Source organism: Falco punctatus, assembly GCF_963210335.1.
Source record: "Falco punctatus genome assembly, chromosome: 7".
NCBI lineage: Eukaryota > Metazoa > Chordata > Aves > Falconiformes > Falconidae > Falco > Falco punctatus.
In genome coordinates this window covers 72349729-72374091 of record NC_137587.1, presented here as the reverse complement: position 1 = coordinate 72374091, position 24363 = coordinate 72349729, and the positions used below count along the sequence as shown (strand labels likewise).

The 24363-nt window shown below is 55.8% G+C and overlaps 3 protein-coding genes across 23 annotated transcripts in view; 1 reads left to right on the top strand and 2 right to left on the bottom strand.

Moving 5' to 3' along the window:
- Positions 1–1893, bottom strand: part of MYO9A (myosin IXA) — a 185416-nt gene extending 183523 nt beyond the window's left edge. For 6 of the 12 annotated variants that reach the window (XM_080395384.1, XM_080395395.1, XM_080395391.1 and 3 more), the window contains exon 1: positions 1756–1889. The gene's annotated coding sequence lies outside the window, so the exon portion shown is untranslated. Of the gene's footprint in view, positions 1–1755 lie in introns of all 12 variants that reach the window. The other 6 variants (XM_080395388.1, XM_080395390.1, XM_080395392.1 and 3 more) reach the window with 3 other exon arrangements.
- A 113-nt stretch (positions 1894–2006) lies between these two features.
- Positions 2007–9313, top strand: SENP8 (SUMO peptidase family member, NEDD8 specific). Of its 2 annotated transcripts, none has more exons than XM_080395411.1 (2): positions 2007–2118; positions 6887–9313. In XM_080395411.1, the coding sequence occupies exon 2, from the start codon at positions 6930–6932 to the stop codon at positions 7566–7568; it is 639 nt and encodes a 212-aa protein (XP_080251537.1). In that variant the 5' UTR covers positions 2007–2118; positions 6887–6929; the 3' UTR covers positions 7569–9313. The 2 variants fall into 2 exon arrangements, with proteins under 2 accessions (XP_080251537.1, XP_080251538.1); XM_080395412.1 differs by lacking the exon at positions 2007–2118 and adding an exon at positions 4045–6242.
- Positions 9314–11328: 2015 nt separating this feature from the next.
- GRAMD2A (GRAM domain containing 2A) lies at positions 11329–24314 on the bottom strand (the record flags this gene model as incomplete). Of its 9 annotated transcripts, none has more annotated exons than XM_080395408.1 (13): positions 24179–24256; positions 23146–23557; positions 20514–20627; positions 19729–19786; positions 18194–18266; positions 18009–18112; positions 17132–17230; positions 16083–16154; positions 15097–15159; positions 13617–13773; positions 13171–13270; positions 12956–13063; positions 11329–12447 (listed from the first exon to the last, which is right to left on the bottom strand). In XM_080395408.1, exons 3-13 carry the CDS (start codon positions 20615–20617, stop codon positions 12444–12446), a joined length of 942 nt encoding a protein of 313 aa, XP_080251534.1. In that variant the 5' UTR covers positions 20618–20627; positions 23146–23557; positions 24179–24256. The 9 variants fall into 9 exon arrangements, with proteins under 9 accessions (XP_080251534.1, XP_080251532.1, XP_080251530.1 ...); XM_080395406.1 differs by having other exon boundaries at positions 20514–20915; positions 23221–23557; XM_080395404.1 differs by having other exon boundaries at positions 20514–20641; positions 23221–23557.
- Between the last annotated feature and the right edge of the window lie 49 nt (positions 24315–24363).

Below are 24363 nucleotides of genomic sequence, written 5' to 3'. Positions count from 1 at the left end.
TGAAACATTGCTAAAGCCATCCTGATTTTTATATGATTGCAATAAATAAATAAATTTAAAGTTGCATCATCACTGATAGCCCAGGAAACAAAAGCTTATTAGTCCTGTGCCAGGGCTGCTGAATTACCTTCCTTACTGTCAGCAGCAAGACCAACAGCCTCCAAAATAGTCTTGGGGATGAAAAATCACGGCTAGGAGTGAGAGCGAAGGCTGTGAGAGCCTTCACGAGAGAAAAAATGCAAAGAAAATCCTCTTAATTGAAAAAATAATTAAAAGATGAGAAAAGTCACCGAAATGGATGAGTTTACTCAAAAACGCAGGAGAAATAATTATCGCATGACACCAGGACGATGGGCCGAAAAGAATATGCTCTGCAGTAGTAACGCAGCCTCTGTGACCCCAGCCGGAGCTCGCTGGTGCCCGCAGTTAAGCCGAGCTCGGTCAGGCCGTGCCCAAGCATTCCACCGCCCGCCACCATCGCGTCCACGCACATCTCGTCTCCTGACGAGAAGACAACGGTCCCCTGTCATTTCCTAGCACTCCCCTGGGGGAGGAAAAAAAAGTCAGGAAAACGCCTGATCCAGACAGAAACCTGTTTCTCCAACTACTAATCTATTTATGAAGCAACTTATTAGAGTGCTTCGTTATTGATTTAGCCAAACACCGTGCTGTCTTCCCTCCCCGTAGCAGGCACTCTCCTCCTTCCTCTGCCGCTACGTGATTATTTTTTTATACGCCGATGGGCAGGGTAATGCGCTGCAGCAACGGACGTGAAAGCCATGATTTCTGCTGAGCTCACGCTCCTGACTTTGTTAATCTCAGCTTGATTTCAGGATATGAAAACGTAAATGGAGGAGGAGGAAGCCGATCTATAAGCAGAAGGGCAGCAAAGAGCCCGGCCCTGAACTTACAGCAGGTCCTACCGCCAGTCACGTCGGGGGAGATATTTTGGGGTTTGGGGGTGGGGTGGGGGTTAAAGCAAAGGCCGATTCGCCTACATTTAGGAAAATTCCAGAAAGAAATACCGACTATTTTAACCTCCCGAGGTGCAGCGCTCCCGTGAGGGTCCGGCGCGCCAGGGAGCCGAGGCAGCCACCCCTCGGTGGCGGGAGGGAGCCGCGGGCTGGCGGCGTAACGGGCGGCCGCCTCGCACCGCCGGCGGGGCCACCACCACCACCGCGCCCGCCGCGGCGCCCATCGCCGTGGCGTCGGGCCGCCCCCCTCGGGCAGCCGCGGGATGCCGCCGACCACGGACCGCAGGTGACACTGCGGGAGCTAAAGCCCCCCCGCCGCTACCCCGGCCGGTTCCTTCACGCCTCGCGCGCCCCACCCGCCCCACGACGGGCGCCAAGGGCAGCGCACCGACACCGGGGGCACACACCGCACCAGGGGCACACAGCGGCCGCCCCTGCGCGCTCCCACGCGTGGGGAGGCCGCCGCGGGGCCCGCGGACCGGGCAGCCGCTGCACCCCGGGGTAGCCACGCGTGGGGGGCTTGCCGGGCCCAGCCACCCCTCCCCGCTGCGGGAACGCGGGAACCCCGCGCCACCGGCGGGGCTCACCCTACCTCCGCCAAACAAAGGCTCCGCACCGGTACCGCGCGATGTTCCACCGCGCCAGCGGGGTTCGCCTCACGCCGAGCGGGGCGCGGCGGCCCCGGCCCCGAGCGGCGGCTCCGCCCGCGGGCTCCGCTCCCCCTCACACACACCCCCACCCGCCCGGGGCCACCGCCCCTGCCGCCGTCCCACCGCCTCACCTGCCTGCCGGGGCGCGGCGCGCCGCCCGCCGCACTGAGGGGCCGCCGAGGGGCTCGCGCGGGCGCTGCGGGGCCGGGGCAGGAACGGCCGCTGCCGCCGCCCGGGCGCTGCCCGACTGCCCGCGCGCGCCTCCCGCGCGCACCCGCCGACGGCCGGGGGACGGGGGAAGGCAGGCGCGCGACACGCCCATCACCCCGCCTGCCGCCACGCCCCTCAGGCCGCGCCCCAAGCCACCCTGCCCCCGCGCCTGCGCACCCTGCGGCCACTGGGTCATTACGACGCGGCGCTGCCTGCCTTACGGCAGCGCGCAGCAACCGGCCGGCGCCGGCTCGGCGGAGGGCGAGCGGGCTATGAGGCGGCAGGTGAGCGGTGGCGGCGGCGGCGGCGCGGGGAGGGCCCGGGCAGGGCGGCGTTGTCATGGCAGCAGTGCCGGCGGTGGCGTCCCGGCGGTGGCTGCCGTGCCCGGTGGGCGCGGAGGCCGCGGCCGTCGGGAGTCCGTGCCGGCTGCCACCGGGCCCGAAGGCTTCAGCGCGCGTTTTGAAGGAAAATCGTTACAGTTGTTCAACGTGGAGCCGTGTTACCGGCACCGGGTGAGGAGCTGGGCCTTCCCAGCCGCCGCTGGGCCGGGGCGGGCTCGCAGGGAGCGGTGCTGCCGGCCGGGCCCAGCTCCCCACCCTGGCCTTGGCCCTGGCCCTGCTCCCGGCCCAGGCCCCGCCGGCCCGCACCGACCCCCTCCGTGCCCGTTTATTGCCATGGAAGCGGCAGCCGGGCGAGCGAGCCCGCCCTGGGAGCTGCTGGCCAGCCCTGACCCCCAGCCGCACCGACTGCCGGCCGCCGGGGCACGCTGCACTTCGGGCAGGTCGCCCCCTGCCCGCACCGAGGGGTGACAGCCCGCAGTCGTGCTGCCCCACCTGCCACACCTGGGGCGTTCAGGTAGATGATATGCCCTCCCTGCGCTTCCCACTACGCTCTCAAGTGCTTTCTCAAAGTAGGCAAGCGCGATCCATCGACACCTGGGTTAACATCATTCTGATGAACCATGCCGAAGGGTTTCTCATCCTTACTCCTGGGAGTCTCGCTGGCATCTCTCATCCTCAGGCGTTTGGGTCACTGGGGTTTTGTTCCTGTTAAACTTAATGCTTTGGCCAGCCCCATCCTGGGGTGCAAACCACATTTGATTTAGTAGCATTTGATTTAGTAGCATTTGGTGTAGTTCCTCCAGCTTTTAGTTTATTGGTCTAGTATATAGTGAGATGTTGTAAAACAAAGCAAGGTTCTGGAGTTTGGTTGCGTAGAGCACTTGTATGGTTTGGGGAGTTTGTCGGGAACGGAAAGGCCTGGGTATTGTCTGTGTGTACAGAAATTAAGAATGTTTTCTTCTGAGTCTGGTGTTCAGGGCCTACTGAATCCGCAAAGACTCTGTTCTCATATCATACAGAAATTATAACCTATAGGCTACAAAGAGATTGCTTATATTTAACAAAAGGGTAGACAGGTACACTTCTTTTGTGGCTTAGTTGTTCAATTTGGCTTGAGCTTCTTCAGCTCTGTTAGGAGACAGGTAAGTACAGAGACTCAGGTGCCAATAGCCCAGCCCAGCTCATGCCAATAAATAAAAACTGATGTTCCTTGTCTGATCTTGCTACCATTAACAACAACCACTATTAAGAGCAGTGAGACAATGTCTAAAAACTGTATTTCCCCTAAAAGGAAATGGTCTGGTGATTAAATCATGGGGCCTTTTACTCTAATGGTTCCAAAGGCTTCAGCCAAGCTGCCAAAAACTTCTCTGTTCCTCCTACTCTTCCCTGATGAAGTCTGAATAATTTGTCTTTCAGGTGGCTTTTTGTATGTACCTTCATATTCTTTAAAATTGGTACAGGAGTTTAGTGACGTGGCACCTTAAAATATTCACTCTGCATGTGATGTTTAACTTAGTGAAATAGACTTTAGGAATCTGATTCATCCTTATTTATGCTCTCTTTGCTCCATCACTGCCTATTTACACTCAATCACTGGGGAGCTGCGGTCCCTGGCTCTCAAGTGCTGCCTTCAGAGTGCAAGGCAACAATTACATGCAGAAGGTAGTTGTCTTTAATGTTGTGAAAATAATAGGTTTGGGGGTTTTTGTCAAGTATTACAAAACACAGGCTTTGCCTTGCATCCTGGACACGAAGAAGTCCTGTCAGTTTATGGATCAAACTTGCATTAACGATGGCAGCTTATTTGTTGAATTGTTATGACTTATGGCAAGAAGTCAAGTTTGTCTCATCTCTATTGATGCAAGATGGCACCATTTTCAAATCTATAAATGAAATGGGTGGTTTCAGCTTGGTTGGCTTGATGACATTTTTATTGAAATGCTCCCTTTTCTCTCCTGGGTGTTCTCATCTTAGTGCTCAAAACAGGGCAGATGAATATCCCTCTGAGAAGCCAAGGATTACAAAGAGTTTACACAAACTTCAGCTACTAACATGCAAATAAAGTGAATGAGCAAGGCTCTTGTTGGCAACTTACAACAAACGTTCCAGGCCTACGTCAGTATTTATTTCTATTTTTATGAAAACTTCTGAACAAAGTGTGCCTGAGCCTTCAGGAAGCAAATCCGGGCTGTGTCTGAGCAGAGTTGCTTCCAGTCTGCAACTGGATTTCAACACCCCTTAACGTCAAAGGTACCCTGATCCATATCCCAGCTTCTCTACGGATTCATCTTTAGCTGTAACAGCAAGGTTCTCCCCAACAAAGCAACTTCGCTGATGGCTTTTCACAGCTGCACTACTCGGTCCTCACCACTTACCTTAAGTGGCTCTGAAAGGCATCTGAGCCTAGGAAGGGCTTTCCTTTAAGCTGTGCGCTGCACACGGTGAGTCACCCTGCAGAACTCACAGGCAGTTTCACAAATACCAGATGGCAATAAAATTTAAAAGTAGTAGCTAGTGGCAATTAAGCATTTGCTATAACCATTTTCCCTTCCTGACCGTAGGAAGCTGCCAAATACCATCTTTTTTTCTTCCCTTCTTTCCTTGACTGAAAAAAAAAAACCAACAAAAAAACCCAAATGATGTTTCTGCAGAGTGGAAAATTAATACAAGACGCTTCTTTCTTTAGCCCATAATCCTGTTTGGACTTGAGTGGAAAAGTATTTGCTGTATTTCGTACATCTCCAGGAGAAGATGAAGCAGAAAAAACACACAATAAAGGAAAATTTGGGGCGTTGTATGGGCACACACAGAAAAAAAATCAGCAGTGACCCTGCTAAACCAGCAAACTGGTCGCTTCTAGGCTTGCAGGATGTACAGCTCTTTAAACAAGACTATATTCAGGCATGTTATGGAGTTGCTTGGACTTAGTTTGGGGTTTTGGTTTTATTTTTGTACTGCAGGCTGTTGCAAAGGATTTGCTCCACAAACTTGGAAATAGTTTGAGTTCATTAACGTAGGAAGCGTGTCCAAATACCATTGTGTTTGGCTCAGTATAAATAACAATGACTGCTCCCCTTCCTTGTTGGTGACTCTTGCTGCTTGGCATCTCTTGGCTCTATCAGCGATACACAAATAGTTATTAGCTTTCTCAGGCCCCAGATACGCTACCTCTTGGCCCTTCCTTCCGACGTGTTACACATGCAGCATGCTTCATCCATTTTGTTATTTACAAGTCACGTGTGATGTGACCTTGCCAACATTTTTTAGAGATAAATCTCTCTTCATTTCTGCATACCTGGCCAGGAAGGATTTTTTTTGTGATTCATGTTCCAATAAGAAGCACAAATCTACTTCTTTCTAACATGTGAACCACATAACATTTGATTTTATTTTTTTTTATTTCCCCCATCATAATAATTATTATTTCATGTATAGTAAATATTTTGGGTTGGCTATGGAGCAGCGCCTCCTTGTGTGCTGTACATCTTTCTTCCGACACGCTTTGACCCCCTGGGGCGCGAAGACAGCAAGTGCGCCAGCCTGGGAAAGGGAAGGGTACGGCTGGTGGACCAGGATTAGTGGATACTCTGATAACCGGATAAACGGAAGGACTCAGAAGTCTGGCCTGGAAGACCTGTTGAAGTCCCTTAAGTACGTCCTTGAACACATGGGTGGGGAGGACAAGGTGCTACAGTCAACTTGAATTCCCAGGCGCCTTTTTAAGGATAAGCAGCCTCTATTTGTTGAAAACAGGCACAGATTAAGAGGGAAGAACATAGTCTGGACAAAAATAGAGTATTAGGCATTAGACAAAAGACTGGAAAGAGTGGGTCGGCATGACTGCTCACTTCTGTTCACAGGTGGACTTCACCAGTGGGAGCCTGCAGGGATCTTCACCCCTCAGCACACCCACGAGCACTTTCTCCTGTCATGCACAAAATTTTGGCAAGTTAAAACCTGAGCTTAAAAAAGATAGGTGTTTTGCAGACCATCCAGCTTCGGTGGTACTTGATTTACTGAAATCTCTACTGGCTGGGTAGAGACTTGCCATAAAGATCCCCACAGTAAGGAACTGTTTTGTTTGTGATCTTGTTTTGCTTTGTTTTTACTCATCGCTGCCTTGCCTCCTGTGCTGGCGGGCCAGCAGGTTTTCCTGGAACAGGTCATGCATCTGGCACCTAGCTATGGCACTGCGAGGTGAAAAGGACCATATGCCTGTAGACATCCCCAAAAGAATTCTCTTTAAGGAATACCAGAAACGCAAAGAATCACAGCAATTGTCACTGTGCAGGTGAAACACTGAAACGCCAAAAGACCAGCCGACATCTCCTAGATCCTCACGTATGGTTTCTGTGAGAACCACAGAACTGAAGGCATGCCTGAAGCTCCTGAGCAGGAACTGCTTTGAAATCACTTTGCTATGAGGCTAAGATCACAACGATTAAATATTTATCTAATTGGAGCCATGCACTGCTCCTAGAGCAGCAGAAGAGCCCAACTCAACCCATCATGCGTTGCAGATGAGGAGCTGCATGTCCTCTGTCTGCTCATCTGGCAGATGGTTCAAATGCTGGTCCTGCACGTATCCGTCTGGGAAACAGGCTTTTGCTCACTGTTCACTGAGAAGGTGCTCGAGATGTTTGTTGCACCGTATCTTGTCCCAGGTGTGATCCAATTCCTTAACTCATCTTTCCTTTCTATGTTTCAGCTTTTGAAGTTTCCTGGAGTGCTGTGGCCCCAACCTGAGCAGGATGGACCCCGTTGTTCTCAGTTACATGGACAGTCTGCTGAGGCAGTCGGACATTGCCTTGCTGGAGCCACCAAACTGGCTTAACGATCACATAATCGGGTTTGCCTTTGAGTACTTTGCCAACCACCAGTTCCAAGAATTTAGCGATCAGGTTTGTTTTATCAGCCCTGAAGTGGCTCAGTTCATTAAATGTGCCCTTAGTCAGGAAGAAATAGCCATATTCCTTCAACCTCTGGACCTTCTCCACAAGAAGCTAGTGTTCTTGCCTGTCAACGATAACTCCAACCAGGTTGCTGGGGGCACCCACTGGAGCTTGCTGGCTTATTTCAGGGACAAAAAGTGCTTTGCCCATTATGATTCCCACAGCAAATGCAACTCTGTCCATGCCAAGCAAGTGGCAGGGAAGCTGGAGGCCTTCTTGGGCAAAAGAGAGGGCAAAGCAACCTTTGTGGAGGAGAAGGCACCTGCCCAGCAGAACAGCTATGACTGTGGGATGTACGTGATCTGCAACGCAGAGGCTCTGTGTCAGGGATACCTCAGGGGCCGGCCGGAGCCTTTGCTGCAGCTCCTTACCCCCTCCTACATCACGCAGAAGAGATCGGAGTGGAAAGCTCTCATCAACAAACTGGCACAGAAGTGACTGAGATGCAGCTCCAGCCCCACCCCCCTCAAAAAAATTGCCTTCCCCGTCCTCGAGGCAGCACCCCCAGTGCCTGAGGGAGATGCCCATGCGCAGGATTGTCCCAAAGAAGAAGAATGTAACCCCTCCAGCATGGCTACACCCCCCAAACACCCTGTTCCCTCCTGAAAAAGCCTTAGTCCCTTCTGGAAATCACTGGCCTTTGAACTTCTAATGAGAAAAGTCACTTTGCTTTCAAAGACATTTTCCTCTCGATGGTGAATTTTTACGCTAATTGCTGTGGCAAAATGGGCTGCTGAAGAGCCTTCCCCGCCTTTGCCCAGCAGGCAACACGCCTTCGTTAGGCGGCTTTAATTGGCTATAGGCATTGCTGTTCCAAGCCAGGTTTAGCAAAAGCCCTTTAAAACCAAGCCCCTAAATGCTTTATTATGGCTATTTCTAATTTGTGCCTCCCGCTAGTGGTATTTGAGCAGTCTAGGATTTAGCAGCAAGGATTTTTTACCCTTCAAAATCTTAACACTGAGATGTCGATGTCAAAAGATGAGATTCCAAAGGAAATGCTACAATTAATTAAAGAACGGAGCAAAAACAAAACCAGTTTTCTTCAGATAGGTACTCCTAGGCTGTACAGCAATAGCTTTTTCTTTTGTCCCCCACCTTTGCTTGTTCTTAATACAAATGAAAACCTGACTCTGAACTGCTGGAAAATTAATAGGAAGCTGAGAAACCCAATCCTAGGAAAGGAAACTTAATTGAGATGAAAAGCAACACTCACTCTTTGAAGTTTGTTTTTTTTCATTACAATTTTAGGTCATTTACATTCAGGGAGGGCTCACCAGTGCTCCCCAACCCTCGTTAGCATTCGCTGCAGCTGGAGCATACGAGGCAGTTGCTGCTTCCTCTAGCACAAAACCAGTTCTGTTACCCGAGATAAAAAAAAAAAAAAAAAAAAAAAAACCCACATCAGGGAGAACAAAAGGACAGAGTTTGAGGTATAAAAGCCAAAGATAACTGTGGTCTCCTTGAAGCCCAAAAAGTCCTTAATACACCTCTAATTGAACATGTTTCCTCCTGTGCTGGATGCTGGCTGGGATCTCAGAGCAGATCCTCTCGTTAAAAAGACAAGCTTAGCAGTGGGGAAAATAAAAATTAAAATGAGATGTCGTTGCAGAATAAGGAGTAACCTCTAACCTCATGAGGAGCAAAGAGCAGGTTGCTCAGGTGGTGACTAGCAGGGCAGCCACACCCCAGCGCCAGCTGGATCACGGAGGGAAATCCAGGTTAAATATAACCCTTGGAAAAGAAAAGAAAAAGGGGAAGGATTATTTTGAACCTGGAGCTCTTCACCCGTGGTATTGCCAGCCCAGCCCTACTGGGGTGTGTGTGCACCGGCACAGCACCGTGGCAATGAACTGTAGGAAAGGCTTAAACTTCCCCTGTTGCCAAGAGAAGGAGCCACAGCCCAGGCTCTTCCCAAACACCGGAGCGAACGCGCAGGGACCGCGGTGGGGCAAGGCAAGGGTCCAGGCCTTCCCCTCCTTGCTGTGCTGCCAGCAGGCTGGGGCCTCCCTGGAGGACCCTCTCCCTGCAGGCCCCTTCCACTGCTCGGGTTGAGCTGAAAGCCCCGGAGACGGCTGAGCCGGGATCGGGCCGCTTGCTGCAGGGATTCACTTTGGACTCCGTGGGGCTTTTCCGGAGCAACATCACTGCCACTCCCGGGTCCAGAATAAAACTGAAACCAAACCGTGCGCTTGTCAGTGTCTGGTGGTGCATGTCAGTGCCTGGAGGCGCACCACTGCCCTGCTGGGCAGCCCACTGTGCCCCAAGTAACCAGCTGGGCAGTTAATCACACCTTGACTGCAGCAACAACCCTTCCTCGGCCAAGGCAGAGAACAGCACTGAGCGCGACAGCGTCATCCCAGCTTTTCCACAGGCGCTGCCACTCTGCCTTGTGGTACCGCAGCCACCATGGTTGTGACTCAAGGGCAGAGCCTCGGGGCTCGCAACAGCTGCTCGGCCACTGCATGCCCTGCCGCGGGTGGAACCGCATGGAGATCAGCCTCAGAGAGCCCACCAGGCCAGGGACAGCCCTGCCCCTGCCCTGCGTGATGGCCAGGCAACCGTACAGGCTGATTTAATCTCCTAATGCCATTTTTAGGGGTTGGTGAGGTCTGGGGAGGAATGCAGACAGAGAGGAGGCAGGATCGCGGGTGTGACTGGGGGAGGATCAAGGGGACTTCAGAGCAGGGGCTGTGCTCGTCTGGGGGGCACCCAGTGCTCCTTGTTCCTGTCCCCAAGGGATGGGCCAGGGCTGCCAGAGCCAGCAGGGTGAGCACCCAGGGGTGTTTCCTGCACAGGAGGCTTTTGGGTGGCGTTTCTTTACACAAAGAAAAGCAAATAAGCTCAAGCAGGGCGTCAGTGGGAGAGCTAACACACTGACCAGGCAGGCAAACATAGAGCCTTGCAACCGGCTCCTGGCAGCAGGGACCCCCAAACCATGGTAGGGGCTCACCCCGGGCTCCTCCAAACCCACTCCACATCAGCTGCCTGCACCTGCAGGTTGTCCCACCGCTGGCTTTAACCAAAGAGCCCCGAGAGCAGCCGAGGTGCCCACTGCCGTCACATGCCTGGCCCAGGCTGGGCATAGGGACAAGGGACCTCATGTACCTGCTTTGTATTGGGTGCTGTGGAGCACCCCAAAAAAATACCAGGCTGGGCACCCGAGACCAAAAAACCCCCAATCCTAAAACCTCTAAATCTCCTTTTTGGGACCATAAGCACCACTTTGAGAGTAAACCTGTTAAGTAGCAACTTATTTTTAGAAAATCCAACCCTAAACACTCTAAACCCATTTTAGCAGCCACACTGGCAAAACAAGTCCCCAGTGGGGATGGGGCAGCAGCAGGACATCACCTTTCATCTGCCAGGTCACCCACAAAATCAAAGGCTCCGATGGCCCCATAATGCCAGGATTTCGAAGAAGCAGAGTTGATAGTTTAGCCAGAAACATGGCTGAACCACAGACCGCACCCCTAGCACCCCAGGGTGCTCAGTCTCATGAAAAAATGGGGTGACACCACCTCAGTCCCCACTCAGCCAGCACCGCCTTCCCTGTGGCTTTCAAGTTGAGCCATTTTCATGCATTTTGCTGCATAGGCCAAGCTGGCGGCGGGATTTGGGTTGCAGATGCTCAGGAAGGAGGAGGAGGAGGGCGGCTCACCCTGTCCACCCCAGCAGGACGGGGCTGCAGCTCAGCACCCTCACCAGGCACCCAGTGGCCCGGCCCCCAGCCTCGGCGCCGCATCCTGCAGTCTCTGCTGCCACCTAGCGACGCTTCCCAGCCCCCGCGCCCGGAGCATCCCCGGCCCTGGGTGTCCCCTCAGAAGCCACCCGGGTCCCCCTGCCCCAGCCAGGACTGCATGCCCAGCCTGGTATCCCCCCCGGCATGGCCTGGGAGACACGCAGGGTGACATTCCCTGCTGTAGATAAATGATGCTGAGCGCCCACCAGCATCCCAGCAGCACTGGAGCACACAGCATCCCTCCAGCCTGCCCTACTGGCTGTGACACCGGGGGCAGAACAGCCCCAGGCCCACCAGCCCTGGCCCTAAGGGAGGACAAGGATATGCCCCGCGTCCCCATGCCAGGTCATGTGCCCCTGGCCAGCAAAGGGGCACCAGGGCAGCGCACATTCTGGAGCACCCAGTCGCAGGGCTCACAGCCTGGCACCACTGCAAGGATGGCAGCAACAGACAGCGATGTGCTAGAAAATCCTGGGTTTATTTTCATTTAAAAGCCCTTCCGAGCCTGGAGCGAGCAGGGAGCTCTTCCCCAGCACTCGGGGATTTGGCCCCATCAGCACTTGTCGTTCCCAAAAAATAGGAAAGAAAAATCAAAGGAAACCACACAGGTATCACCTGCCACCACAGCATGCTCCCGGGGCAAGCTGCAGGACAAATCCTGCAGCGCTCAGCTCTGCATGGTGACGAGGTTCACACAAGCAAGGGCACAGACATGCTGGGAGCCAGGATGTTCACCGGTGCCAGGCGCGGGCTCCTTACGGGATGTCTTAATGAGGCAAGCAGGGCTAACGAAGCCTTGGTCCAGCACCATTGCCAGGTGCGGTCCCCAGCAAGGACGCCTGACCTGGAGGACCCTAAAGTGCTTTGCAGGGGACACTCACACACACGCACACCCCGAGATGGCCCAGTGCTCCAGGAGGGAAGGGCTGCGGGCCGCTGTGGAGCCCGGCAGAGCTGCGGGGGCCCTGGACTGTACCCCCACCCTTGGCTGCTGAGACAGATGATGCTCCACAGGGCTGGTGGACCCTTTCTCCGTGTCACCGCAGACCCCCGGGGCTGGGGCCATTCCTCCAGTGACAGCCCTGGGGGTACCGAGAACGGGACTAACAGGTAGGCTGCTCAGCCCAGAGCTGCTGCCTGGGCCTCATTCAGAGCAGCAGCAGCAGCTCATCCCCATTTTTGGGGGGTCCCAGTAAGTCTAAGGTCATCTTTTAACAAGAAAAACCCAAGCCTGGAATAAAAACCAGCTCCCGTTTTAGCAGCAAGTCCTAAAGGGAGGTCCAACCACTCGGCAGCCCTGAGCCATCATCCGGTGCTACGGCACAGAAGCATCCCGGGGAGAAAACAGGTTTCCAGTGGGACAGGGAGTTGGCACCGGTGGCCGTGAGCTGGCGGGGCAGTTTCACCGGGAGCGGGTGCCAGTAGGAAGAGAGAAGATACTTGGTCCCATTTTACCGGCCAAGGCAAAGCCAGGCCACGTGCAACAGCCACAGCCGGGAGGATGCAGCACTGGGATCTGTACACAGGGCGCCAGCATCTCAGCATCCGTCCTCAGCCAGCGCTGCGGGCCGTGGTCACCTGCAGGCAAAGAGCGGGGTGAGACGGGGCGAGCAGCTGCAGAGGCACTGTGCCCCAGCCTGGCGCCCAGGCCCTGTGGGCACAAGGAGGGAGATACCCTGATGTCCCCAACCCAAGGGAACCCACTCCTGTCCATCCCTTGCTGACACCCACCACGGACACGTTAGCCCCAGGGCACAGCCCAGCTCCACTAAGATGCCCTGGTGCTTCCTGCAACTGGAGAACCAGCCCCAAACCCACAAGGAAACCTCTTCCCAAGGGCTGAAAGCCTTGGGACAGAAGAGCTTTCTCCAGTCACTCAAACCAGCAGCTGACAAGATCATCTATTGCATGGGGATGGCACTTCGGGGTCTGCCATCAGCCATCCCAACAGCAGCCACAGAATAAGGGACAAAGCATCCCTGGGGCATGTCACAGAGCACAGCTGTTGCTCTTTGCACCACATCCCTCAGGTCCTCCACTCACAGTGTGACACACCTGCACCAAAGTGTCCCCAAGGGTCCCTCACCTCCTGTGCCCACGGGAGAGGTAGTCCCGGTTCAGAGAGCAGAGCTGCTGCTCCAGACGGAAGATACGAAATGCCAGGTATGAGGAGGACACGACCAGGAGGCAGATGCTGGGAGCAGAGGAACAAGCACAAGTGCTCAAAGCCTGTGGCTGAGAAGGACGCTCCTAGCACACCCCCCACCCTCCCCACACCAGGGCTGCCCTTGGCACACTTACAGCACAATGAAGATCTTCAGGAGCTGGTAGTCAGAGGGTCTCAGCTCCGCCACGCAGCTCTGCTCCACCTCCAGCTCCTCCTCAGTGTTTATTGCACTTTCTGAAATGCAAGCCCAGGGTCAGCGGCACAGTGGCGCTGGACAGATGCTCCTGGTCTTCTGGCAACTGGGAGCCTTCAAGCGTCAAATATTCCTCCCTCATGGGCCGACACTGCCCGCATGGCCTTACAGGCACTCGCTGAATGCTCAGACCCCACAGCCAGGAGACCCCATCCCATCCCAGGACCCCACCACTGACTGCCAGACTCTACCCTGCTCATCTGCAACTCAGAAGTCCCTGCCAGGAGAGCAAAAGATGGATGAACATGTATTTATGGGGGTTTACGCCCAGCACTGTGTGCAGGGCAGGGCACAAACCCGTGTCCCCAGGTCAGACACAGTCCTTACCTGAAACCAGGGGCTCCTCAGAGGTGAAGGAGCTCTCCTTGGCACTCAGGCTGCTGACAGAGGTCCGATGGATGCACTGGTAGTCAGTGTCCGGCAGTGACAGTGACAGTGAGGCGGGTGACACCTTCCTCCACTTGCCCTCGGGGACGATCACCTCCTGCGGGAACAGCCCTGGGTGAGCTGTGCCACCGAACAGCGGTTTCTCCCATGAAACCAGCAGTGCCATGGACACAGCGGGGCCAGATCCAGACTCAAACCTTACAGCACCTCCACCAAGCACCAGCACATCCGAAGTATCATCCTAAGGGGGAGCTGGTCCTCCACAATGGCCCCGTGGGCACACAGGTTCCTGCTGCCACAGGAAGGAGCTGCCCACGCACCCCACACCTGCCCCAAATACCGATCGCTGCTTCCTCTACCCCTTGAAACTCACCACGGTCACCTGTCATCCTCCGAGAGCCCCTTGCCCACCCCATGGCTCAGCATCCCCATCCCAGCATGCCCTGGAAAGGCATCGAATCCAGTGGGGTTTCCCTGATGGAAAGTCCCTGGGGCTGGAGCTGCTGAAGGGCTCCATTCCCTGGCAGCACCCAGAGATGCTGCCAGCCCCAATCACTCCTGACTTGGCCCTTGAAAAGCACCTTCAACCCCTGGGATGCCACCAGACCATGGAGGACACCCCACCTGTCACCTCCTGGTCCAGTGTACAGGACCACTGGCCCACACAGGCCACCCCAAATTGCCACCTCCTGCACCCAGCCTGATGCACAGGGCCACCAGCCCAAGGAGGACACCCTGCTCAGTGTCCCTGCACAGCCCAGCACGGCCACAGCACCAGCAGCTTAGTGACACAGCAGAGAGAGGGGGATGGGCCACCCACATTTCACAAAGAGGACACATCCTGCCAGCCAGGGACACAGCTGCCGTGGGCAGAGCCGAGGCCTGCCGCACTCCAAAAGCGGCAGGATGCATCCCCTCATGCTCTCTTGGTCATGCTGCGCTTCAGAAGGCTTTTCCCTCTCCAGCCTTCCAGCTACGAGCCATCCCACAGGTTTCTGGATAATCCAACCACATTTCCAGCCTGTTACCAGTGTTGACAGCTGTGAACAGCATCAGCTGGCAGGAGTGGAGCGGCGGCATTTTACACATCGCTCTGAAGCTTTTTCCATTGATAAATGGACCCACCAAGACCAACTGGCCAAGTCATTGGCTTGTGCTCAGCCACACGTTGTTGAAGTCATCCTGACCCGTCCATTTCTGCCAAGTCCGGGTATGAACATCCTGGAGGACGAGCTACGAAGGCACAACCTTTGCCGGCAGCGAGGGGAGAGGACCGACCCTGCACCCTGCCAGTGGCTGCCAGCTGAACCTCAGCATGCTGCAAAGGCATTAGACCCACCAAGGGGCAAGGCAGACGCTCTCCTGCCCACAGCATGAGCTCAGGGGGGCATCCCTCCCCCAGAGCTGCCCTGACCCTCACCAGCGACACGGCGTCAGGCTCCTCTGTCAGCTCCTTCAAACTCAAGCTCTTCTTACTCGAAACCTAGAGAGGAGAAAGAAATGGGTGTCAGGGTGCCACCCCTCTCTGCTTCAACCTGTGCCAGAAAATTGAATTTTGACTTTTCCAGCGAATCTGTGTAGAGCAGCTGCTTAAAACTTGCAAGCACAGGGATGCAGGGGATGAAGAAGAGCAGCCGGCAGGGGACAGGGCACCGCATTGCTGCTTCCCATCACTAAAAACCTACAGGGCCATGGCTGAGCCAAGGACTCCTGCGCTGGCCTCGGCTCCCAGCGGACAGGATAAACCCTTGGGACAATATCTGGGCAGAGCCCAGCACATTTCAAAGACTAAATTCCCCAGTTCAGCAACAAGGCTGAGTCACCCAAATCACCGCCCCAGCAGAGCCAGCAGACACCCTTCTGGGCGGGAAAGGGCCCCGGCACGGCTTCCCACGTGCTTCAAAGACAGGGAGAAGAGTCCCCGTGATCCTCCTCTCAGCTCGAGGGCTGATGGATGTCTTCCCCCCTTAAGACTTCTTAATTCAATTTTTTTTTACTTTGTACCATTTTTCCTCCCCTTAAAACTTTAGATCTGGGGAAAAGGCAGCATATGTGTGTGGAGTGGCAGAACTAGTATTACTACCAGCTTATAAATAATTCATATACACGCCCTGGGAGAGAGCAGAAACTCCAGGCTCTCCCTCCGTCATCTCATCCGTGACCCAGAAAAGGTCAGCGGTGGCTCATGGGGACAGGATGTGCCCAGGGCATGGCTCCTGCCCCTCTTCCCATCCTTTGCTGTGGAGTGAGGATGCTGGGAAGAAGCAGGAGGGCACCAGGGAGGGATTTATGAGCAGTCTGAAGCCTCAGAGGTGGTGAAGACCTCTGCTACCCAAATGCAGCCCAAGGGGCGAGCACAGAGCCCTGTGGCCATCGAAATGCCGTCGGATGTGGGGTGGAGGGTACCTGCAGGTGCGTGCAGACTCTCCTCAGGACATCATAGACACTGTCGCGGGAGATGAGGGATACGAAGATGTACTGCAAGAGAAAAGAGAGAAGCTGCCAGGAGAGATTCCCTCCCCTCCCGAGTCTGGTTCTCCACAGGCAGGGGACAGGCAGAGACATCCCGCCCTTGAACCTCCCCTCCTTCAGGAGCCACATCCCCACACAGGCATCTCCCTGCAGAGTTTCTCTGCTGTTATTTTTGCAGCCTGCTAAAACCTGGACCAGATTTTTTATGGGGCCAGTTTTGTTCAGCTGCTGTTCCTATGGGGCCTCCCGTGCTCAGCCCAAAGGGATGCAGCAGCAAACGGGGCCGGGAGCGACGGAAAACATTCCCATGGATCAGCACAAGGGGACACAGGGCAGCGCTCACCTTGCCGGATGCAGAGCCCAGATGATGTGCAAAGCAGCCTTGCAACCACATTGCCTTGAACCCAAATCCTGCCTTGAGCCACCCCCTGCTAAAATCCTGCAGGAATAACCCCCTTCCCAAAATCCCGCAGGAACAATCCCCTCCCTAGCAGCGGACAGGCAATGCACAACGCTGCCAGCAGCACCTGAGCCTGCGAGGACTTGGCCACTCCGAGCAGAACTACATCAGCTCACTATGGCCACCAACACCCAACATGATTTTCAAGCTGGAAATTCAGCCCCTTAACCAAGTTTTCCACCAGCTCAGGTTGAGCACTGGCCCAAACCCTTCCCCTGCTTGCATTCAAGGAGTCTCAAGGTTTTATTTGAGCCTGGCAGGGATTTGTCAGGCTCGGCCGAGTTTCACTTGAGCTTTGCTTCACACAGAAACAAAGTGAAATTCAGAAACAAAAGCAAAGCAGTGGTGTTTGCCCTGGCTGGCTGCCAGCATGGAGAGCAGTGCTCACTTCCCAAGTGGCCCACGCTTTCACCCGGAGATGGGAATTGCTTTGTTCCCTGCTCTCAAGTCACAGCCAACTCAGACCAGGGCATCGCTGGGTTGCGGCGAGGCCAGGTACTGATGCTCAAAGCGCCGGCCTTACCTTTCTGCTGGCATTGGTGGTGATGGCCAAGCCATTGGGCAGCAGCCGAGCCGTCTTGTGCTTTTTTATCAGCTGCACGGAGACCACTGGGATCACAACCTGGAAGGCAAAAAGACACGGGGAGGGGCAGGGACAGGCATGGCACAAGCTTGGGGAGTTTCTTTCACAAGGTGGAGATTTAACACACATTGTAATTACGCTCCAAGCAGAGCAGCGACACAGGGATTTGGCATTTCACAGAGACAGCTTGTTTTTTATTAAAGGTCACGGCATCCCCTCCCTGTGTTAATCTCGGCTCGGAGGTGGTTTTTACTTGATCAAAACAGTGAGGACATGGGGAAAGCATCATCCAGCAGGTCTCCCCAAGACCTGTTACAAGAACCCCCTGCAAGCCTGGGGAGGGTTAAAAATAAGGCAGGATGTAATTTATGGCAAGGTAAATTCACTGAAACCCCGCACTTCCTTCAGATATTTGTTTAAAGCAGCTGACAATAAATAATTCAGTTCTTCAGCCCAGTTTTAAAGGAAGTAATTCCTCTGCAAGATCCCTGTCATGCACCAGACTAACAGGGAAACACTGTAAATCAAGAAGAAAAGCCAACAGATTCAAACCTTTCCCCCCCAAAACCTTTGATCTTCCTTCAGACGCCACTGCGGCTTGTAGGTTTTGCATCAGGAAATTTTAAACTAAACCAATATTTGGTTTCCCCAGGCAGATGTCACGGGTGATCAGAGTAGGGGGCACAGCTGCACTCCCCTTTACATTGGCAGTTTTTGACAGCGATTTTGGTGGTATTTGGGTGTGGGAGGGGATAAGCTGTGGCACAGCCTGAGCTATGAGCCCTATGGGACTAGGGTGAGCTGGCCTCCACGTTACCTTGATGTCCTTCCCAAAAAGATTTGCGTAGAAGCAGAGCCAGTTAGGGGAGATGTAAAGCCTTCCCTGGATGAGGATATCTCTCTGGAGTGCGCAGGAACAAACTGCAAGGCAGAGAGAGGGACATGGCAGACTGTGTGCCAAATCCTGCCACCCCTGTGCCCGCCCCTTGCCATGTCACCCACCTTTCAGCACGCTCTCCTCCGTCGGGATGTCCTTGAACAGCTTGTGGTACTGGGAGTTGTACTTGCTAGCAGCCTGGAAATGAAGCAGAGCAGAAGTTATCCGGTGACCTTGCTGATAAGGAGACCCAAAAAACACCCTCTAGCAAAACAATCTCCCTCGCCCCGCACCCGGGACCGGCGCAGCGGGGTCCCGCTGGGCTGGCGATGGCGGGCCCGCAGGGCTAGAGGAGGTTCAGATGATCCAGCACCCAGCAAACGCTGCGCCATCCTCCCAAATAAACATTTCCCCTAATATCCAAGGAGGCTACTGAGCCCCTGAGAGGAGCTGGTTTTCTCCTGGACTCATCCACAGGCAATTTATTTTGCCCAGCGGTTTCTCTCCTCCTCCTCCTCAAGCTCTTCCCTTATTCGGGGCACAGTGACAACACTTGCTTTGCGCCCATCGCGCCGCGCCATCCAGCTATTTATATTCCCGGTGCCTCTTCAAAGCCTGCCAGCAGCCGCGGAAGGAGGCTCGGCAGGTTCACCCTTAAATAATTCTGTATATAAGTTAAAGGCTCCGAAGCAGTTCAACGCTTTGCAGCAAATCCACTCAATTAGTCCTGTAAGGCAGCATGGGCAGACTTGTGCCCCCTGCCCTGGAGGAGGCAGCGCCCCAGACCTCAGGGTGCTCCCCAGGGACACGGCTGTCCCTGTGGCAGAGATGGCTGCCCCCTAAAATCCAAGGGACAAGATGCTTTGCCAGGATGCAGAGAGGTCCAGCACAGCTCAAAGGGCCCCGGGGCAGCAAGGCTGGTTTGCAGGCAGCACCACAGGGAGAGCTCTCCTGCCCACACTGACAAGGTCATCTTTGCCCTGCACACCTTGTCACCAGATGAGCCGGGCCGTAAGAGGATCAAGGCTCAGCATCACCTGGGGTCAGCTTAGACAGTCCCTGGCAAGACACCGGGATGGTGGGGGCATCGGTGGGACCATTTCAGGGGGACAAGGAAGGACATGGAGGGGACTGTGGCATCACCTCCAAGCCACCACCAAGAAACACCCCTTGGCCACAGCACAAACCTGTTGCCAACCCCACAACCCTCTCCGATGCCTCTAAATAATCAACAAAATGTTCTTCTCCTCCATTTTCTTCATGGGGAAAGGCAAAACGCCTCCTCCCTCCACTTCTTCCTCTTCCAGAGCATCTCATTTGTAGATGGACAGAAAAGCTCTGCTTTGGGCAGAATCTGAACAACCAAAAAGGTTCCAACAGACAGGAACCAAGCTGCTTGCAGTCAAGATTTCCACTTTGTCCTTTGCTCTGGGTGGAAAATCTTGAAAGTGTTTGCAAGGCAGATCACAGGCCACACAAACTGTCATCGGCTCCCCTGAAAATGCAGGCAGGAGCCCCTGCCCTGCACCAGGAGCTGCTGCGGCTTCGCCTCCAGCTCCCGCAGCCCACACCCGAGACCCCAGGCAGGCTCCTCCATGGTAAACAGCCGGGGTCAGGCTACAATGAACCGGCTCATTTGCTCACAAAGCCAAAGACTTACCACTTCCCGGTGGCACTTCTTGATGTCTTCATCCTTCAGCGCTTCGTTCAGGCGGAGGCTGGAAGGAAAAATAATAATCAGGTAAGTGAAGAGCCCCAGGTCTCTTGCCTGTTCCCTAAAGCACATGTGCCGCAAAAAGAGACACCACAAGCTGCAGAGGACCAAAGAGAGACCCTGGGAAACCATGTTTCGGATGTCTCAGTGATTTATTGTAGCGTTGGGCATTGCTGAGGTTAAATAACAGCTACAAAAGGCTAATCTTTGTCTGGCATCAGGCTGACAGCAATCTAGTGGAGACACCAGCACCGGGGTGCCCGTACCCGAAACACACCCCAGCACCAGAGGAAGGAGCCCAGAGCTGCCCCCAGCAGCAGCCTGGGACAGGTCAGGAGCTGGCAATGGGCAGCTTTGGCCAGGTCAAAGCTTCCCCAAGGAAAGCACAAACGGGAATTTGGGAACATGCCTGGGCAGGAGGACGGACTCTGTTTTGGCCACGCACAGGGGCATTCATCACACAGGCAGATGGAAAAACCACAGAGACAGGGAAATCCGCCCAACAGCCTCAGCCATAGGAGTAACATTCCCTTCCCCAAACCCCTCCCCCCTCCCTGCTTTTATAGACCAAATATTTGAGGGGGGAAACAAAGAAGGGACCCACTGTGCCCACCCCTCGCTGGCAGGTTGCATTTGGGGGCTTAGAAGTAGCAGAGATGCTGTGTGAGGTCACAACAGGAGGAAAAAAAGACCAAATACTCAACCGAAGCCCCCAGGACACTGCCCCTCACCTGCCATCAAGGGAATCCAAACTCTTTTCCTTGTGGGATGCCTCCAGTTTCTCACGGCCATGCATGGGCTCAGGGCTCTTCAGGGGAGCTGCTCTTTCATGCATTGGCTTGGTGCTGCAAGGAGAAGCCTGTCAGCCCACACAGGGAAGGAAAGAGGGGAGAGATGCATTTTGGAGCCGTAAATCCATTCTCTTCAATCCTGGTCTGCACACAGACGTTAGTATCTCTGCTGCTCAAGGACAGCAAAAGTATTTTTGTGATTTCTCAAGTCACATGATGATAAAAAAACAGGCATTTCTTGCCAGGAGCTCCCTGGTGCTTGCAACCGAGTGGGTCAAGGAACAGCGACTCCCTCTGATAACACCCTCCAAAGAAGAGCCTCTCCTCCTCAAGAGATGGAGACTGGAATGGGAAAATCACAGGTCTGCAAACTCCCTGGAGTAATGGAGATTTCAGGCAGCAAGGACCAGGGTCTGCTCCTCCAGGTCAGCAAAACACCATCTTCCCAGGGCAGAGCTTGCCGAGGGCACCACCTCTCTCCTTTAATTGCTCCCCTCTCGTTAAAGCCTGTTGTTTACTATCATGAATTTTATCAGAGGCGCTTATCGACCGCAACAGGTAAAGTAAACACACTCCTAGCGCTGCGCAGGGAAGGTTATCACCCGGTGGGCTAGAAAGGTGACACTTCCGCCCTTGGCAAACCACAACCGGAGATAGCCGTGCTGCGGCGCTTGGCACCGAGCGCCAAAGCGGAGCAGGATCCCAGGGGACTGGGGCCAGAGCAGTGATCCATGGACTCCGGCAGAATGGCAGAGCCAGCAAACAGCCACCAGACCTACAGAGAGGAAATTATTCAAGGGAAAAGAGCTCAGCTTACAACAGGCAGGGGGTGATGCCAGAGCAGGTGGGGCACAGGCAGGACAGCAGCAGGCAGGATGAGTGCAGAGCTGGAGTTCATCCCAGTGCCCACAGGGATGATGCCATGGTGGTGCAGCAAAGCCCAGGCAGAGAGGCCATACCAAACTGCTTCCTACATACAAAGGGGCTCTTTTGCCACCTGTATTTCCTTACATGCACCCTGCTACCACTCCAAGGGGCTCATATGAAGGAATACCCATCTAAAATATGCCCCACAGACTCCAGGAGAGGCAGGACAGGGGCACTTCACCCCAACAGCCATGCCCAGACAGCCTGAGAGTTGAAGCCACGTGAGCCCCCGTGTCCCCACAGCCTTGGCAGCCCAATCAAAACACTGTCCCGATGCAATGGAGCCGGGCTGAATCCCAGCTGGAGGCATGGGAGATGCTCCCTCAAGATGCAGCACATATGTGGGGCTGCAGAAAAACCAAACACAAGTTACCGGTGCCATGCAGTTAGGACCAGGCTGGGAATCAGCTCCTGGATCCCTGCATCATGGCATTTGCAAAGTAAACAAGCTTCCCACATGGCCCCAAAGCCCGAGCATTGCGGAAATGGGACAAACACACAGAGGGTGTGGGGTTTCTTTGGGAGAGGCTCAGGTCAAACGATGTGTCTGTAAGAGAAGGGACACTCTACTGACCAGAAGCACTGAAATAACATCAAAATAACATCTCTTGGAATCACACGGAAAAGCTTTTCCCCTGCCTGATTCTCAGACACCCCATGCCTTCAGGATGGGCAGCCCTGCATCATGAACATCCTCTGCCAGGTGATGCCACGCTGCCCTGAAGCCAAGCCTCATATTGTGGAAGCACCGAAGCCTTCATCCCCCCTGCCCCCGTGCTGGAAAAAGGGCTCTAACCCATTCTGCAGCCTCCCTCTCTGGAGCTCAGTCTGCTCTGGTTTCCCCCACGTCATCCCTTAAATCCCCAAGCAATCGCACTGCTTAATCCAGGCGAGCGGATTTAGCCCTGACCGGGGCTGACACGAAAGGGCACCCCGTGCAGGGGACAGGGAGAGGCACCCTCTGCTCGAGGCAAGGGCATCAAGAAACACACACCCCCCTAAGGTCACCGAACTCAGAAATCCCCTGAAACAAAAAAGGCCAGAAGCTGGAAAGCACTTGAAAGTGCTGCATGGTCCTGTCCCAGTTTTCTCTCCCTCTTACGGTCACTGCCAAGGACAAGTCCCAGGTCAGAAGGCCCCTGGACACAGCACTGGCACCGAGTTGCTCCAGGGCATATCTGGGGGCTGTGAGGAGCATCCTTAGCCCCAGTAGAGACATTGCAGCAGCTCCCTCGTCTCACTCCATCCTGGCTCCCAGATGCAGCAGGGATAGAGATCCAGGGTTCGGGAACACAGGATAAGATAAGGTTGGACTCCAGGCACAGCTGACAGGGAGGTCTCCCTGCCAAGAGCTGCTTCCAGCTCTGGCATACAAAGGAAAACACTTCCTAGCAGCTCACACTGTCACCCTTCTCGAGAAATTTTTTTAGCAGGAAGCTGCTCCTGCAGGAAAATCACCGTCCCAAGTTATGAGCAGGACAGGAACAGTTGGAGCACTAAGTCCCCAAAACAAGGCACAGCAGGCGGGCGCAGGAGTTCCCGGCAAAGAGAACACATTGCTGGCGAGGTGCCGACCCCCTGGGCGCTGTACAGGGGCTCACACCCCCACCCTGCCCGCACCGCCTCCCCGAGGCTCCCTGCTTGCCTCCTGCGCTGCAGCTTTGCCAGGCGAAGCCCGGTGCTTCTCCCTGCCCCCGGATCAGCACCTCCCTTCCCTTACGCAGCACTGGGATCCAGCCTGGAAACGGTCTGGCATGAGCCCCTCCGGCGGCGTTTGATTTTCGCTGGATCCCCTCCCCGCCGCCGGTGCGAGAGGGAAGCGTGTGGCGGAGGCAGGAGAGGGCGAGCCGGGGATTTCGCCCCCAGAAAAACCCACGAGGATCAGGGCCAGAGGGAGGCACTTGCGGCCGGGCTGCCTCGGCCCAGGCGAGCCCGGGCGGGATCCGGCGAGCTGCCCTTGTTCCCGGCTTTCAAGGTCATTTCAGTCCCGTGTGCCGGCTGCTGGAGCAGAGCCACCGCCGGGGATGCTGGAGGGAAGCGGCCGGTGCCGAGCGGCGCTGTCAGGAGAGAGGCAGGAGGTCAGGGGGGGCGGGGACGGCGCCGCGTGTCCCCGGGCCCCGCGCCTGGGGCGGTCCCCCTGTCCCGGGCCCTGTCCCCGGCGGGCCACGGCCGGGGCGAGCGCCAGAGCCTCAGGGCCGGCAGGTCTCGGCGCTCCGCAGCCGGGATGCGGCTTCGAGCCGGCGCCGCTGCGGGAACCCCGCGCGCCGGAGCCAGCCCAGCCCCGGGCCCCACCGGGGCAGCCGCGAGCCGACAGAGCGCGGCCGCCGCCCAGCACCGCCGAGGCGGCCGGAGTAGCCCCCAGGGCCAGCCCCCAGCCTCCACCCACGCCCGGAGCCGCCCCGCAGGCAGAACCGGCGGCCTCGGGCCGGGCAGCGCAGGGAGCCCCCGCCCGGCTCGTTCCCTCAGCGAGGCGCCGGGGGGGGGGGGGGGCAGCGCTCCCGCGCTCCCCTCAGAGCGCGCCGGCCGGCGGGGGCTGACACCGGGCTCCCCGGCGGCACCAGGGGCGCGGCCCCGCCCGCCCCCTGGGCCCGGGCCCCACCGCCCACCCCCTCCGGACCCCCCCGCCCCCGTGGCCCGGCTCCGGCCCCGGCCCCCCGGTGCCCCCCAGCCGCCCCTACCTGCGCGGCGGCCCCGCGCTGCCCGGCGCCGTCATGCCCCGCGCGCCCGACCTCCTCGAGACTCCCCGTCGCCTGCCCATTGGTCGCCTGCCTCCACGCCCCGTCCCCACCGCGAGCCCCTATTGGCCGCTATTGCCCATCGCCGTCTTCAGCTCCCCGCCCATCGCGCCCCGCCCTCTGGGAGG

Coding starts and splice junctions, on each gene's coding strand:
- SENP8 (XM_080395411.1), top strand. CDS start 6,930: ATGGACCCCGTTGTTCTCAGTTACATGGACAGTCTGCTGAGGCAGTCG.